This window comes from Astyanax mexicanus, chromosome 3 (genome assembly GCF_023375975.1).
Source record: "Astyanax mexicanus isolate ESR-SI-001 chromosome 3, AstMex3_surface, whole genome shotgun sequence".
NCBI classification, from domain to species: domain Eukaryota; kingdom Metazoa; phylum Chordata; class Actinopteri; order Characiformes; family Acestrorhamphidae; genus Astyanax; species Astyanax mexicanus.
Genome location: NC_064410.1, coordinates 3,969,652 through 3,988,000, shown reverse-complemented (window position 1 = coordinate 3,988,000; position 18,349 = coordinate 3,969,652). Strand labels below are relative to the sequence as shown.

The following is an 18,349-nucleotide window of genomic DNA, read 5'->3' as shown; positions in this document are numbered from 1 at the left end:
AGGAACAATGAAACAATGAAAGTTCCCTTGGTCTTCCAGACGTAACGTTCAGATATAACTGCTTATAGGATTCCTATAAAATCAAAAATCACAGCTTGACTGCAAGACCTTTGTTAAGTGGTGGTGCACTGTTCTATTGTGCAGTGACACCTTTCCAAATATTACCTTAATAAAGGAATCATCAGAAGAAAACGTGTGTCCTTACAAACAAGGATTATTTGAAGTTGCAAATGTGTTGTTTATTTAATCCTGTTTTCTTTTCTTGTTGTGTTTATTGCAGTGGTGTGCCATATCGTATCATACGCGATAATATTGCCAACTTTTTTAAATATCGTGAACGATATTGTATCCTAAAATCACCCACCCCTAGTTATAACATCATGGTACTACTTTTTTTTTAGCTGTTTTTATTAAAAGGAAAATTCACACTGTTCTAATTTACTACTAATTTACTAATCTACTAGAGATTAGAGATTATATCTTTATCATCCAGTATCATTTATTTTACTTCAGTTCTGGATATATATTGAGATATTTGCAGTGTAGTAGTAGTAGTATCACGACTTTCTGGATTTTTGCATTGACTTCTGTTTCAAATCTGATGAAAATTCGTATTTGTTTTAACATCTCAGTTAGGGGTGTGCCATATCATATCGTATACAGTATTAAAATTGTATTTATTTTCATTCTGTTGCAGGAGGGCATTCTTGAAATATTTTGAAGTATTTTGTTTTGTCATATCGCCAAGAATATCGTTATCGCAAAAATACCATGAAATATTGTGATATTATTTTAGGGCCATATCACCCACCCCTAGTTTCTTGTCTTTTCTACAATATAATTATTATTATTTTTTTAAATAATTTTATTTCTGATTTTTCCCCATTTTCTCCGAATTTGGTTATCCCATTGTCCCACCCCTTTTGTGCGTCCCCATCACCGGTGGCACCTGCGGCCAGGTTCCGATACATCAGCTCACAGATGCCTTGTGCCGCCCGGCGCCAACTTTTAAGTGTGATGGGGAGAGAGCGCCATCTACCCACCCGGAGGGAGCAAAGCCAATTTTGCTCCCTCTGAGCGCCGGCAGCTTGATGGTAAAGCTGCATGAGTGGTGGTTCGAACCTGTGACCTCCTGCTCATAGTGGCAGCGCATTAGATCGCTGGACCACTCGGCGCCCTACAATATGAGTTTTAAAATTACAGTTCATAGTTTGATTTAAATAGGAAACTTCTAAACTTTTATTCTGCTGTCTAGCTGCCTTCTCGCAGTCAGACAAACGCAATGCACACTGAAGGCATAGACAGACATATAAATTTATATATATATATATAAACAAATAAACAAATAAACAAGCAAACAACGTTTATTAAAATGTCCTGCAGGCAGTGAGCGAGTGAAAAGTGGCTAATTTAAAAGGCCATGCGGGACAGCCTGCCACTGTTATCTGCTAGACTCTAATTGGAATTTAGAGCTGAGTGACAGTGCTCTCAGCAATATTTGCATGTACACAATACCTGGTGTGTATTATCATATCAAAGCTGCTGGACCTGTTCTGTGTACCACCAAGCCGAGTCTGTCAACAAAGCTGTTGTAATTATGTGACCGGGACAAACCGTTTAAAATACGAGCCGTTTTTATAAACCTGCCAGTGTATTACCATCCATATTTATATATTTTTCTAAACCCTGGAATGCAGAGACATGCAATATAAAAAAAAAAATACAAAACAGCAAAGGCGTTCCATCACTACAGCATCTATAGTATCTGTTAAAAGGCTCCACCATTAATTAATCCTGCGGTACTAATAAAATAAAAAACAGCTGTAACAGAAGTTATAAGCTACAAGCTGCAAGACTGTGCATATAAATAACATTTTACAGAGGAACAGAGAAGAGCAAAAGTTCTGGATGGTGTTGACATACAGCTTCTTCTTTGCATGATACAGTTTTAACTTGTTTTTGTGGAATGCACAAAACAATGATAACGAGAGATACGCTGATGGTGAGAGTAAGGCTGAGGCAACATATAGCTAAAAAAAAACACTAAATTTAAGCAACTAGAGCCATACTGGGCCGTTACTATGTTTCTTTAAGTTTGTTTTGGGTGTTGATGGAGGGCTGCCTCTACCTCATCTGTTTTCATTTGATACATACATACGTACACATACATATATATACATATCTATATATCTATATCTATATCTATATATATATATATATATATATATGTATATATGTGTGGATGTATGTGTATATATATATATATATATATATATATATATACATACATATATACATATATACATATATACAGGTGCTGGTCAACGAATTAGAATAATTTGAAATAGTGCAGAAAAAAAAAATTTGCTCAGCTGAGCTTTCCAAAAGGCCCATTTAACTGTGACATTATTTAAATGTGGTATATTATGATATATATTGTTATCGTGATATAAAAAATTCCATATCGTGATATATGAATTTTCCCATATCGGCCAGCACTACATCTAAGAATAGAACATTGCCCCCACCCCAAATAATAGAACTAGGAATAGTAATAGTATATAGAACTATAGGACTGATCATAAAGTGTCCTATATGATAATTGGAGCTAAAATGAGTTATTAATTTGAATTAAATGAAAGAATTTACACAATCAGTTCATTCTGCATTGTTAAAAGATCCAGATTCAGCCAATTACACAATGGAGACACTTTCTCTTTTAAAACAAAAGACTGTCCACGCTGTGGTGGGTTTTCTTCATGGTGTGAAGTGTGCTGAGGCAGTAAAAGAAGATTCCCTCCACTCCTCTTTTATTCTACTCAACCACATCCTCCCAGTCATATGCCGGTCTGCTCCCACTTCCTCTCTGCTCTCTCTCTGTGAGCCGCCGGGCTGAAGCGCAGGGCACAGGAAGAGACACGTGAGAGTGAGCAGAGCAGAGCAGAGCAGAGCAACGATGACAGAGAGGCCAGAAGAAAGACAGAGAGCAGAGAGAGTGAGAAAGAAAGAAAGAAAGCAGAAGAGTGATCAAGCGTGTCTGGAGGAGCCAGAGAAACCGAAAGACTGTGGCGGAGAGAGACGGAGAGACGGAGAGACAGAGCAGGAGAAATCTCTCAGTTCCTTATTCTGTGGTTTGAAGACCTATCATCACACTGTAACTCTCCACTACACCCGTCACAAACCAACTCAATCACTCCATCCCAAAACTCACACTGTGACAGGCTAACGTTTGGGCAGGCCTGGTCAAGACTTCAGCTTAAAGAAATATATAAAATATCGCTGTTATCACACACCCCTTGCTAAAGGGGGTGATAGCGAGAACCGACCATGCAAAAAGCCCACAACCATTGTGAAAAAGCAAGCTGCTTACAATATTTGTGTAATATTTCATTCTTAAATTTGTGCAGTTTGGAAATTAGATCATTATTTAATCACATTTTAATTCATGATTTGGGCTTCTGTATTGTAATAATAGACTACAGATGCACCACAATGATATATATATTTTTTTTTACTGCTTTTTAAATTAAATTTATTTTAAAACAAATTTAAAAACGTGTTATAACTACTATGTATTGAACCATGAACTTTAATAAGTTATTATTCAGTATATATATTACTCAGTCTTTTTTGGTCAAAAATGGTTATTTTTAATGCTTATATTGGTCTTTTCTAGAGAAAAAAAACTGAGCAATATCTCACTTGGAAGTAATTATGAATAACATCATACAAATAACTAACATATGATTGTTAGGTTAGGGATTTAAACCTCTGGTTTATATGATGGGGGGTGATTGTGAACAAGAGAGAGACAGAGAGAGGAGATAGAGAGAAGAGATAGAAGAGAGAAAAGAAAGAGAGAGAAGAGACAGAGACAGAGAGAAGAGAAAAGGAGAGAGAGCGAGCAATGGCAATAGAGAAGAGATAGAGAGACAGAGAGAGAAAGACAGAAGAGACAGAGAGAGAAAAGACACAGAGAAATGTAATAGGAAAATACCTGTAAGTCACTACGGATAAAAGTGTCAGCTAAACTGCTGTACAAAGAGAAGAAAGATAGAGAGAAAGAGGGAGAAAAGAAAGAAAAGAGAAGAGAGTACAGAGAGAGAGAGAGAGAGAGAGAGAGAGAGAGATCTGTTCACAGTTGAGAAGAAGTGTAGTGTTTGTAGCTGCACTGGGCCGAGCCCCACACAGTTTCTTAGGAGCGCAGGCAAGTTCAGCTTTGCCCCAAACCAGTCATAAGACCAGACGACAATTTCACAATCAGTTACAACTCTCTCTCTCTCTCTCTCTCTCACACTCACACACACACACTTACACACACACACTGCAGGCCTCCGTGTGCACGCATACATGCAGGCGTATCACTTACACTTGCCGGTTGGCCCACATTATGAAACTGCTCACCTCAGTTGTTTGGCGTAGTTCTGCTCGATCTCCGTCCTCTCCTTCACAAACTTCACATATTTCTCCACCAGATCCAGCCCAGACTGAGTGTGCTTCTCTATCACATCATACTGGTCCTGCAGAGAGAGCGGAGCTTTAACTTTAACACCCTCCTCAGACATAATCACAACACACACACACACACACACACACACATTAAACCGCTAGTGCTGTAATAAAGCATGCTATCATTGTTGTGATAATTCACATATCAATACGCATTCCTGAGTTTAATACAGGCCTAAGCACTTTTACAGCACTGAACAAAACATACACTGTCAGCCAGATTTAGAGTAATTACAGAAAAGCCTGGAAACAGGAGCAACTGGAGCTACAGAAACTGCGCAGTCACTTCAGCAAATTATCCTCTTATATAATTCTGATAATAATAATAATAATAATAATAATAATGTCAATAAAATAATTTGTCAAATACAATTTTTCTTTTTATATCTGAATTTATTCACAATAACATACTGTGCAGTGAGGGTGCGCCATATCATATCGTATTAAATAATACTGTCAACATTTTTGAATATAGTCATTGCAATATCGTTAAAATACTGTTAACATATTTAAGATTTACAATAAACTATTTGGAATTATTTATTATTTTATTAAATTTCAAAAATATACTAGTACAATAAAATAAATATGAAAGGTTTACATAAAAACATTTACTAGAAAAAATGTACTATTTTGTAAACAACAGTAACTTCAGATTGATTTAGTATAAACTAATGTAACAAAATAAATAATGTTACATTATTATAACAATATAAATTGCATTGCTTCAAAAATGATAATATTATCACAAGCAATATGATACACCACTAGTACTAATAAAATAGCATATCATCATCATCACCACCATCATTACCAACATCTTCATCACCACCATCATCATCATCATCATCGGCCCTTTGGCACTGAAAGTGAATGTGATTTCTGGCAGTCGTTTTTTTGTACACATGGTCAATTCTAGACAGACGCCGTGGGTCACGATCATCAGCACACACTGTACTGTGCACTGTGGGTGGTAATGCCAGTCTCCAGTCTCCAGTCTCCACCTGGATTTAAGTAAGTAAATGATGTGAGGTTAATGATGCTGCAGTTGGTCTGCAGGTTTAGGTTCAGCAACAGTATGTGCTGAAAGAATGAGGTCAGCTGACTACCTGAATATACTGAATATAGACCAGGTTATTCCATCAATGGGTGTTTTTTTCTTCCCTGATGAACACGACCATATTCCAAGATGACAATGTAAAGCAGGATTCATGGGGCTGGAATTGTGAAAGAGTTCAGGGTTCAGGGAGCATGAGATCATTATTTATCATTTTCACACATGGATTGAGAGAGAGTTCACCACAGAGTCCAGATCTTAACCTCATTGAGAATCTTTGGGATGTGCTTGATGGAGGAGAGCTGCTTTGAGCAGTGGTCAGACTCTACCATCAGCAATGCTGCTGCAATTGATGATCTTGGTGAAAAATTAATTAATTAATCCAGCAACACTGCATTGGTTTTGTGAACACAGCTTTAAGCTGTGCCGTTATTTTCTGACCCTCACTGGTCAGAAGAGTATGGAGGTCCAGGGCTGGAGATACTGCGTCTGGCTCTATCTGGCCCCTGATTACGGCCTGCATTCCTCAGATTCTCAGCACGTACCCAACCTTTAACCTGTGGCTGTTATATCTCAGGGAGGTCTTCCTGACGGCTGTAAATTCTTCCCTGTTCCTCCGCGGGATCAGAGCTGGAGCTCTCAGGCCTAACACACTCATCTCTCTCAGACAGACCACAGGAAGTCTTCTCCACTTCCTGCCGTGTTTCAGAATGATTCGAAACATACACAGTTACTGCAGGAGCAAGATGTATTACACACAGAGTGATCTATTTTAAGCATTTATTTCTTTTATTGTTGATGATTATGGCTTACAGCCAATGAAAACCCAAAAATCAGTGTCTCAGATGATTAGAATATTATATAACACCAATTGGTGCTTCTGGCAGTGTGGGCAGTGTGCCAAATCCTGCTGGAAAATGAAATCCACATCTACATAAAAGCTTTCAGCAGAGGGAAGCATTAAGTGCTGTAAGATTTTGCAGGAAAACAAAACTGCACTGACTTTAGACTTGATAATAAAACACAGTGGATCAACAGCAGCAGATGTTGCACATGACTTTCCAAACCATCACTGATCATCAGTAAATTTTACAATTCATTTGTAAATCAAGGGAGCAGAGTCTGGAGGAAGAGTGGAGAGAGACACACAGTCCAAACTGCTTGAGGTCTCACAACAATCAGAATTAGAATATATTGATTTATCGTTAGATTTTGCTCTTGATTATGCATCAGACGCTGATTAAATCTAGTCTTTGGTTTGGGCTAAATCACAGTGTGGATGATGAATCTCCACTGGAAATTGCTTTGGTCCTGGTTTATCCTGCGGCTGGAAAACTGGCTCAAAGTGTTTACAGGACACAAAAATATTTACATTTTTTGGCGTAACATGCTTTTTTGTTTGTTTTTTTGTTTTTTTGATGCAATCTCCATCAACATAAAACTTTTCTGAAATTGAAAGTATTTGGGCAACTTCAAAAAAACTGAACTGCTACAATGTACAGAAGATACACTACATGGACAAGAGTATTGGGACACCTGTTAAATATTTTTTTTTTGCTTCTAAAATAAATAAAACAAAGTTTTCCATCTTTTAACTGTTTCTAAGTTTCAGGAAAATCCTTTTGCTGGATTTTGGAGGATAATTGCTGTGAAAAGTTACCCCAGGTAATTTTCTCTTTTATGGGGGGTTCTCTGTGATTTTATTCCCATCCAGAACTACCATATATGTGATTTTCTCAGCTATCCTCTGAGAAAATTACAAGCTGAATAACCTACTCTTTTTTGCCTAATAAACTGGCTATTTGTCCACTGCCATGCACCATAATTATACACGCATGTTTTCACGAAGATCCATGTAAACACAACAGCGAGTGGAAATGGAGGAGCTACTGAACGCGATGTCCTGTGACCAAGAAAGCCTAAAAACTCACTGGTCCTCCTGTTTTTTTAATTGCAGAGTAGAAGTGTGTGAAATATTTTTAATTTTCAAACATTCCCCTGAGAACAGGGCTATTGTATCACAATAAAATGAGACAGTATCATAATAAAATGACTGATTTTCTTAAAATGCTGACTTAGCATCTCAACAAACTCACTTTATCTTAAAAATAACAACTCAGTTTGTTAATATGAGGTGTTGCTTTGTCCTGTTCTGGCATACAATTAATACATCAGCAAGTATCAGTTTGAAGTATTGGCCAATACAGATTTAATTAAGATATTCTCATGCATCTAGGCTGGTCACGATAACTTTTTGCAAACGATATGTTGACATAATATCATAACAAAGGTATTGCACCATTTTAAAGACAATAAACTTTCTATTTCTGTATACAAACCTAATTTTGGAACCCGAAATGTTCCCAGCTTGAACCATAGTAGGTTATAATTAGCCCCATACCATGACGTGCAGCCCCGGTCTGTCCTAGCTGGCACGCGTTGGACCAGCATAAAGACCCTGCCTCAGCAACACGAACCTAAGAGACACTAAAGTTAAGCGACTAGAGCCGCACTGGGCCGTTAGTATGTTTCTTTAAGATTGTTTTGGGTGTTGATTTGTGCATTTTTCCTAATAAAAAGGTATGTTTTGAGTTCATTTACTCCCTGTGTCTGTGTCTTTCTTTCTGTGCACTCTGTAAGAGCAAATACAATGGCCGATATCACGTTATTGTCATTATTAAAATGACTGAGGTCATGTTTATTCATTTATTGAACGATAAAACGATAATGTAATTATTGTAACATATTGACCTACGTGCATCCCTATTAAAAATATTCAGATATTAGATCTGATACATATCGCCCAGCCCTACCGCAAACATTTGGAGATCGGGGATTTCACACTAAATGAATGAATGTGTTATTTCCTACACAGCAACCCCCCACCGGAAGCAACAGGCTAATTTGGTTAAACACTGGTCAGCACTTTTCCTCCACTGTGCAAAAAAAAAAGGCTCTGCTGAGACTGAGGAGAACTTCTCTAGTATCTCTCGCCCCTCTCTTTCTCTCTCTCTCTCTTTCTCTCACAGTTTTTCTGTTCCTTTTTTGGCCAGCCTGTGTGTGCACGCATGTGTGTGTGTGTGTGTGTGAGAGAAAGCACTTCAAGCGCAGGCATGCCTGTGTGTGTGTGAGTGAGTGATGATATTGTGAATTGCTTTCCCACCCTCACTCCACACACCTTCCAGAGCCCGGCTGCAGGACGGTGCAGCAAACGGAGGCGGGAGGGGGGGGGGGGGGGAGGGGGGAGGGGGGGGGGGGGGAGGACCCTTCAGGGCCAGATTCCAAACAAGCTGGTCCATGTCCCAAAACTCCTCCTCCTTCTCAACATCTCAAAATGGAGTCAATGAGTACAGAACAAATAAAGAATTCATCGCCCCCACGCGACCCACTCGGCAGCAAAAAAACACTTTTCACTTTTCACTCAAAACAACAGTCACATGTAGTGAAGTCAGCAGCATGTAGAGAAGCCTCAGAGACGAACACGGCTGTTTACATAACCAGCCCTAACAGAATCTACATCATCTGCATGACCGAACGAATTAACTGACTACCAACAGAGTGCTAGTTTAAACAAAAAACAACAACAACAAAATAAAAAAACTCTATCTATAGAAGTTAAATTCATTTTTAAAATGAAAGAAGCTTTATCAGGGTGTCTTTTTTATTTATTATTATATTTTTTTTTAGATAACTCAATGGGGGCTTAATAGGGCGATCATCAATTTCATATACAACTGTGACTACTACTCGATTAAAATGATATAAATAATAAATAATCGATTAGTTGGATCTAGGCTAGAGCTGCACGATATTGGAAAAATTGTACATTGTAAATGTTCTTTTTTAACAATAAATTTCGCAATGTTAAACAATGTGGGGCCTGAGCTCTCAAAACTAGGCCTGTCACAATAATTGCAATATTGATTTATCGTACAATGAATTAACATGACCTCAGTTGTTTTTGATAATCGTGATATCGTCTATTGTGGTTATTTGTATGTTTGTTCACATATATGTAACAGTGAACAGTATTTTAGCTCCAGTCATGCTTCAATAACTGTGACTCCATAACATACACGCAGTGTGGACTAAAGAAGTTGAAGAAATAACTATTCCCATTATACAATTCCCAAACTAATTATAATTAATGATTAATAATTCAAAATGTGTTGTCTCTAAAAAGTGTATAATTGTTTTTTTATGCTGTTCTGTTGTCATAATGTCAGTGGCATTTAATAGTTTTACAAAAATATTGTGTATCGCAATAATTTCTGGGACGATATATCGTCTACTAATAATTCTTATCAAGACAGGCCTACTCAAAACCCAAGGAAAATAGCAAAACAACAGTAATCGTCCCTTTAATCAGACATTTAAATGGCTTTTTAAAAGGTAAATAAGAGCGTTTGTTTTTCTAGGATTAAAAGCCTGAATTCAGCTGTAACTGGAAATATCTGTGCAAAACTGTGCTGGACTGAGGTGCACAGCTTTTGACATGCGTTTACAAGCACATGCCCAACCATGTGGATGGAGGCCATGCGTTTGGTTACCTCGCGTTTAATCCAAAAATTGTCAGTTTGCCTTATAATCCAGTGAGCCATATTAGTACTTATTGGCCTTTAGGGCTGGGCGGTATGACTAATAACAGATCATAAAATTACTGTTCAGTATGAGAAAAAATGTGAAGTGGATGAAAGCCAGACTTGTCACTAGGTCATGTTGTTGCTACAAAACAAAAACTCACAAGGATAGATAACTGACCTGACCAATCTGGCCAGTTCCCAGGATACTCCAAATGCCTTAGCGCCTCAAGGGGCCTTCAGCTGCTAAGAAGCCTCTAACAGCCAAGAAGCAATGAGGGGGCTCCAACTGCTAAGCAGCCTCAAGGGGCCTCCAAATGCCAAGGAGCTATGGTGGTTTTCCAACTGCCAAGGGCCTCCAACTACCAGCAGGTTTCCAACTACTTGAGCCTGTCCAAGGAGTGCCCAATTGCCAGGGCCTCCAAACACCACATACCGACCTCAAAATGACTCCCAACTACCTGGGGGCCTTTAACAGACAAGGGCTTTGAAGGGCCTCCAACCACCAGGGAGTCTCAAGAAGGGTCAAACTAGTTGCAATGGGGCTTCAAACTACCAGGAGCCTTCTAACACCCAAAATGCAATAAGGGGCCTCTGAATGCCAAGAATCTACGACGGGTTTTCCAACTGCCAAGGGCCTCCAACTATTAAAGACCAAAATGGGCCTTCAACTACCGTCAGGTTTCCAACTTCCTAAGCCACAATAGTCTCCAGATTCCAGGGGGGCTCCAGGGGGCCTCTAAGTGTGTGACCAACCGGCAAGGTGTGCCACACTCCGGTGCGCCTTACGTAAGAATTCTACCAATCAGGTTGACAAGAGCAGTAAAGCCACTCCGCTGAAGTACAGAGTTATACAGGAGCTTCAGTTTAGTTCTCCAGCACTGAGGCTGGAGCAGTATTAGCATTAGTCGCTAACCACACTAAGCGCTAGCTCTTTTGCTGTTCGGAGGTGAGTATTATCAGCCTGTAGCCTGCTGCTAACCCCGCCTAGCACTGCTGAAGCAGCATTAGCATTATATATATATATATATATATATATATATATATATATATATATATATATATATATATATATATATATATAGGACTGCAGCCTGCATGTTTGCTGTGTTAAAAAGCTAAAAAGCTACATGGGATGAATCGCTAGTATATGGTCTCAAAATAAAATCATACATCTAAAAAAAAATGGGAAAAAATGGAAAAAAATTTTAAAAAATGGAAAAAAAATAAAATGCAACCACATTTTTATTCCATTCCATAACAGATGCTTTTTTTTAATACTGTAAAAATATGAACCATCTATACTCAGCATGAACACTTAACCCTCTTGTTATTTTATGGGTCAAATTGTAATAATCGATAATCAACATATAATATGAAAATGGTTAATCTCACATATTTGCAACCACCCCCTATAAATTAAATAAAACTAAAACAAAATTGCAATGGTATGTTTCAATGTTATGTAAAACTATTGTGTTTTTTATGTTGGTCTTTCAAAAGTAATAAAGTTTGAACATGTATTTTTTTTTTTAATGAAAAATTCGTGAATCATCCTAATTGAACCATTAACCTGTTAGAGGTAAGGAACACTATTGTACTAAATATTGATTATATTGATAATAATTAGTAATAGAATAAGCAATGAAATATTCACACTGCTTGTTAGGATTTTTTCTTCAGATATCTTTTGGATAATTTAACGTGCCACGGGTCAGTGTGACCCGGGAACACCATTGCTGGTTCGGACAAATGAACATAATAGGAGGGTTAAAGCTAAAGGTTATTAGTCTTCTTAGAGCTCATTTAAGATTTTTAAACCCTTTTCTAAACAGCCTAATTACACTAACTCCTCTTATCTTCAGCTCTGAGTCCAAATCGGTCCTGACCCCTCCCTTTTCTTTTCTTTCTTTTTTCTTTAACCCTGTCATTGTCTCGTCTCGTCTCGTCCCTCCCTGGGCAGGGAGCGAATAGCAAAAACACTCCCCTGGAGCCTACATAAAGTAGCACAGCAAGCCCTTCTGTGAGACATCATACCCACTCAAAGTCCTTGGCAAATAGTTCTTCTGTTCGTCATGCTGCTATAATGACTTAATACGAAGCCTGCTGCGCTGCATTTTTAAAAGCCATGTCAAAACACAAATCGTGCAAATATTGGCACACGCCAGCCCAGCAGCCGTTCTCACAGACACTGTACATAATGGAGGAGTGAGCCAGAGTCCAGAGCTGCCAAAAATAGCGAAGGGATTAACAGGGAAGCACTGGACAGATGCTGTGTGGTGGTCAAGTCAGTGGCACCTAATGATTAAACACAAAATAAACCAATTAGGCTGGACTTTGCTTGTGGAGAGGAGGCCATTCAAGGGCTTCCAAACTGATGACGATGACCTGCCTCTTCCTCACTTCTGCCTCGCCTTGATTCGCACTGCCCTGAGTCATTCGACAGGATACAAAATCTAAAATATATGAGTCACAATTCATCAACGGTCATCAGGTTACTGTGTGAATAAACAGTGTTTTTAATTTTGTAACTACTTGTGCACTTTCAAAGCTCTTGCTTTACGTTCACATTACAATCCACCCAAATCCGATTTTTTCACATTTTTGCCTTTGAATCATGACGATTCACATTCACAAATGTAAGTGATCTGTATCTGTGTGTAATGTGAATGAATCTGTCCCTGAAACACCGTCTCACATGCTGCACATTTTGATATATGTAGAAATGTTGTGTATATATGTAGAAACTCATATTTGAGAGACGACTCACAGCTTTATAAGGTGAAATAATGGATTAGAACTGCATTTGCTGCAGCTCATATGTGGAGCATCTTTCACTGGAGTGGAGAGTTGGAAACAGCTGGTCTGAAGCTGCTGAGCTGCAACAAGAGTTTGAGAGTGGGTACAAGAGAGAAGCATGTAGCGCTAATGCTAATGCTAATGAGCAAAAGCAAAAACACAGAGCATGAATTCAGATTTGACTGTTCACATTCATGCTGCATGTCCACAGATTGGATACATATCCGATTTAGGGCCACATATGAAAGTGAATCAAATCTGATTTGAGAAAAAAAAAATCAGATTTGGCACGTTCACACAATCATGAAAAAATCTTATCTGAGCCATATTGAGTGAAAAACCTGATTTGAGCCTTGTAAAGTGAATTTAGCCTTAGTGCCTTATTTAAAGTATGGAGCTACTTGTTATTGGTGCTTGTTATTGGTGTAAAAAATAGCGATTCTTTGCATGGATATCTGTCCAGTATCATTTATTTTACTTTAATTCTGGATATATGGAGATATTTGGAGTGCATTATTAGTGTCATGACATTCTGGGTCATTGAATTTTGTTAGAAATCTGATAAAATTCTTGTATTTTTTATCTCAGTTAGTAGTGTGCCATATCATATTGTATGTAATAATTAAATAAAATTTTCATTTAGTTGCAGTAGTATTTTTCTTTATTTTTTTTTTAACCAGTGTTTTATCATATCGCCAAGAGTATTGCAATCGTGAAAATATCATGAAATATCGTGATATTATTTTAGGGCCATATCACCCACCTCTAGTGTCACATTAAAAAAAACATTCTATCCAAAACTAACATTAAAGCTGTTTTTTATTACTGAATCATACACATTGTTCTGCACCAAATCATTTTTTTTTTCACAAAATGCTTATTGTGGCATAATAGACAATAAGAACAATAAAATACCATTATATTGCACACCCCAAAGTACCACCTCTTCACAAACAAATCATCTAAATAATTAGGGTTGCACCAAGCTGTAGCTGGGCTACTAATTAAGTATCATGACTTCCAAATTCAAACTTAATAAAATAAACTTCTCTACTGTGAAAAGTATTGGAGCAAACCCTAAACAGCTTCTCCAGGTGATGGTAGAACATCACTGGTGTAACTCCAGCCCAACATCACCGCACAGGCCAGTGGAACGCCATTCACAAATCCCTTGTCCTCTGGCAGCAACCTGCCTCGCTCCTGCCCAACACCAAATATAAACACACAGATGATGTGCCACCGAATTAGGGCAACACTAATTAGGCTAGTGCTCTAGCCCAGAAGATGGAAAGGGGACAGAGGACAGAGGCCCAGGGGGAGCCGGCGTAATGGGGTCAGAAAATCCCCACCCACTTCTGCGCAGTGCTCCATTTCCATACTGTCGCAGGCGTAGGTTTGGTTAAACATGTTGTGCCTGTTAAAGTGATAATCCTATTTTCCCCCTCTATACAGGACCCTACACAGGGAATCGGCCTCTGACATCAGAGCCGAGGCCAAAAGGTCACTGGACCGGGCTGTGGGTGACATTCAGGCAGTTTTAAATGAGACAGAGAGTCAGGCAGGATAAACATCACTGTAATCTTTACCTGCAACCCAGGCTGTGGAGTTATCTGCTGTTAAAATGATTCAAACTTTTTTAATAATGATCAGAACAAAGAAAAAATTCTTCTCACCTCTCTTACTGCAACATTATTCTTACAAAAGATTGTTCATACATTCTGCATCAGAGTTTTTGAATGGTACAAATATGCTGGTTTATTGACTTTATGTCAATAAACTATTATTATTTACTATTATAAAAAAAGAAGATAGAAATATATTAGACAGATAGAGAAAGGACAGAGAGAGACAGATCAAGAGAGTGACAGATGGAGGTCACGATAATAACACTGACTTATCATACAATATATCTGCACAACCTCTTTTAGGGCATTCCTCAATGTATTTATATAAGTTCCCAAGATTTAAACGTTCACTACTGTTTAAAAAGATGTGACTGTAATTTTATGCTATGGAAATCATTATATCAGTGGCATCAAATGTACTGGACAAGATAATGTTTACATTTGCAATGTTTTTATTGTGACAGGCCTGCAGAAACAGACAGAGAGACAGACAGACAGAGAGACTGAGAAACAGAAAGGCAGAGACAGAAACAGAGAGACAGATAGATACAGCGAAAGACAGAAAAAGAGACAGAGATAGACACAGACAGAGAGACAAACACACAGAGACAGACATAGATACAGAGAAAGACAGATAGAAGGACAGACAGATAGAGAGACAGAAAGACCGATAGAGAGACAGAAAGACAGATAGATAGATAGATAGATAGATAGATAGATAGATAGATAGATAGATAGACAGACAGACAGACAGACAGACAGACAGACAGACATAGACACATACAGATAGAGAGACAAACACACAGATAGAGACAGACATAGATAGACAGACAGACAGACAGACACTTCATTGATCCCCAGGGGGACATTCTAGAAAAGATACACAGACAGAAACACAGATATAGACAGACATACAGACAGACAGACAGACAGATATAGATACAGATACAGGACATAAAGACACAGATAGAGGGATAGAAAGGTAGATGTAGATACACAGAGAGACAGACAGAAAGACATACAGACAGATAGAGAGGAAGACAGACGTAGATATAGACACACGGATATGCAAATAGAGAGATAGACACATACAGAGAGACAGACTAACAGATAGATAGAGAGACAGACAGACAGACACAAAGCAAGCAACACCTACTTAGCCTCTTCACTTTTTAACATAGAGAAGTCAAAAATAAAAACACTACATGACAGTCAGCAGAGCTTCTGGAAATACCAACTAATGGAAAAACACATTTCTCAGCTAAATTAGCACCCAATATGAAAACGACTAATAAGTGAAGGAATAAATCGGATTAGCTCAAGCTTAACTTTTGCCACAGTGCAAAATTAAATAAATAAACTAACTTTTATGCACAAAACAACAACAGCAGCAGCAAAGTTACAAACAAACAAACAAACAAGAAACTAACCTATCTAACCTATCTTAGTTCACTTGTTTTAGTTAACTAGATTAATAGTCTTTATATAGAAACCGCATCGTTACCGATCTGCAGTTAACTTATTTGCAGGCAGACAACTCTTTTTTGCAAACATACTGCAAGTAAACTGTTTGTAAAACACTCAAACACTCGATTAACATAAACGTTTAAAGTTTAATAGACAATATTTTAATATTTACCAGTTTTAACTCAAGCAAACCAAGTTAGTACGTTCGGAGATGAGTAATCCTGATCCAGACAATAAAAATCCGGCTCCGGGTTTTGTTTTGTTTTGCTAGCACAGTATGGGCGGGTCAGCAGCTGCAGAGCGCAGACAGAGTGTCCCAGGCTCGCAGCTGGAACAAAATCCTGGGATGGATTTTTACTTTCTGCACCTGGATTAGTTATTGCTAGCTATGTTTTCTATATAGTTAACTAGGAGACCTACACTGTTGTTGTGCAGGTCATAAGCATTGATTACAGTTAGCGTTATAGGGTTTAACGTTAAATTAGAGTCATATTACATAATATTACACTGTTAAATAGCTGTTCTTAACTTATACTTGTTCTTTTTTTGTTCTTGTCTGTTCTAAATTAGCTATAAGTTAAAAAGCTCACTCACCCAGAGCTCCGTTCCCCAATCCATGGCGGACTCCCTCTGCTGTTTCTTATCAGCGGATCCCAAACCGCCGCTGCTTCTCCTCCTCCTCCTCCTCCACGGAAAAGTTATCCCAACTCAGCAGAGCCGGGAGCTCCCGGAGTAAAGCCTTAAACAGCTAATTCCCCGCGTCTGACATTCATTTAACTCCACATATCCCACACCGCGAGTTAAACAGCGCAGAAACTCACTAACAGGCTAAAAACCCCACTAACTTCCCGCTGCCCGCGGAGTAATTTCCACTGCAAAGCAAAGGATCGACTAAAGCTTCATATCCGCGTCCCTCCCAAATCCCTAATTCTTAAAGGACCCGGATCTCATTTCCGCACGCGCGCCCTAAACCTGCTCCCTACACTTTATTATTTACCCCCTTTTATCTAGTGTCGAATAATCATTAGCTTAGACGGTCAGTGTAACGTTTAAATGCAAAAATAAAATAAATAAATAAATAAATAAAAAATCATTCTTTTTTTATGTAGTACAGTGCACAAGAAATAAGTTTTTCCTATTTTAGTTTTTTCATCTCTGCAACTCAGGAAAAAATGAAAAATAAATATTTTCTTTATTTTCTGATTTTTTCATTTTTGCACTTTGCAAGGATTACACGATCAGTGTAACTTTTAGCAGTTTATTTTTTTTTTTTGACCAAATCAAGCTGCATTCTAAAAAAACTAATACAACTTATGAAACTTATTTTTTCCATTCAGTATACTAAAGAAGAATGGGTTTTCATACAATTTTTTAATTATCTTTTTTTTATTATTTCAGCCCTTTGAAAACAGAATTTCAAGAAAAATGAAAAAAGCTGAATCTTCTCCCAAATCCCTAATTCTTAAAGGAGCCGGATCTCATTTCCACACGAGTGCCCTAAACCTGCTCCCTACACTTTATTATTTACCCCTTTTATCTAGTGTCGAATAATCATTAGCTTAGACGGTCAGCGTAACGTTTAAATGCAAAAATGAATATTTATTAAATATTATTTGTTTTGTTTTTTTATGTAGTATAGTGTACAAGAAATAAGTTTTTGTCCATTTATTCCAATTTTAGTTTTTTCATCTATTTTTGTAACACAAACCTGATGGTATAATCCAACTTGCGTTTATTGTTGTTGGTGGACAAATTCGTTCACATTACACACAGATACAGATTACTTACATTTGTGAATGTGAACCGTCAAGATAGTTAAATCAGATCTGAGCACAAAAATCAGATTTGAGCAATGTCAATGTGTAATGTCAATGAATGTAGCCTTAGCTTAGCTTAGCCCCAGAGATGGAGAATATTTTTATTTATTTATTTATTTATTTCAGATTTTTAGTTCATTCACATTTTCAGAGTCAGCTATTAAAAAATAATTGACAAAAGATTTTTTTTGTTTGTTTTCATGGGGGATGTTGTGCTTTCTAGTTATGAACAGGTGAAAATGGTTGAGAAATCATAGGTCATTGTGGGTTCACAAAACAGATAAGTACCTTCCAGAGGGACTGTACCTCAGCTCTGTGATTAAGCTGAATAAAGCTAAACTGGGAAATTCTGCTCTGTAAAATTCTCTCCAAAAAGAATGTTTTTATTTTTATAAATGTATTTATAGTTATTACTCTGCTGAGGCAATTATCCCTTCCGCTGACTAGGACTCCCCTCATCACTTGCAATGCTCCCAACACTAGGAGGATCAGGAC

General features: G+C 37.9%; 1 protein-coding gene across 3 annotated transcripts in view; it reads right to left on the bottom strand.

Annotated features, from left to right (window-relative positions):
* Positions 1-16,951, bottom strand: part of trip10a (thyroid hormone receptor interactor 10a) — a 45,728-nt gene extending 28,777 nt beyond the window's left edge. The window contains exons 1-2 of one of the 3 annotated variants that reach the window (XM_022668113.2): positions 16,632-16,951; positions 4,405-4,520 (exon numbers count right to left, since the gene is read on the bottom strand). In XM_022668113.2, coding sequence (XP_022523834.2) covers positions 4,405-4,520; positions 16,632-16,655 — 140 coding nt within the window. In that variant the 5' untranslated portion in view covers positions 16,656-16,951. The remainder of the gene's footprint in view (positions 1-4,404; positions 4,521-16,631) is intronic. The other 2 variants (XM_022668114.2, XM_022668115.2) reach the window with 2 other exon arrangements.
* Positions 16,952-18,349: the final 1,398 nt, after the last annotated feature.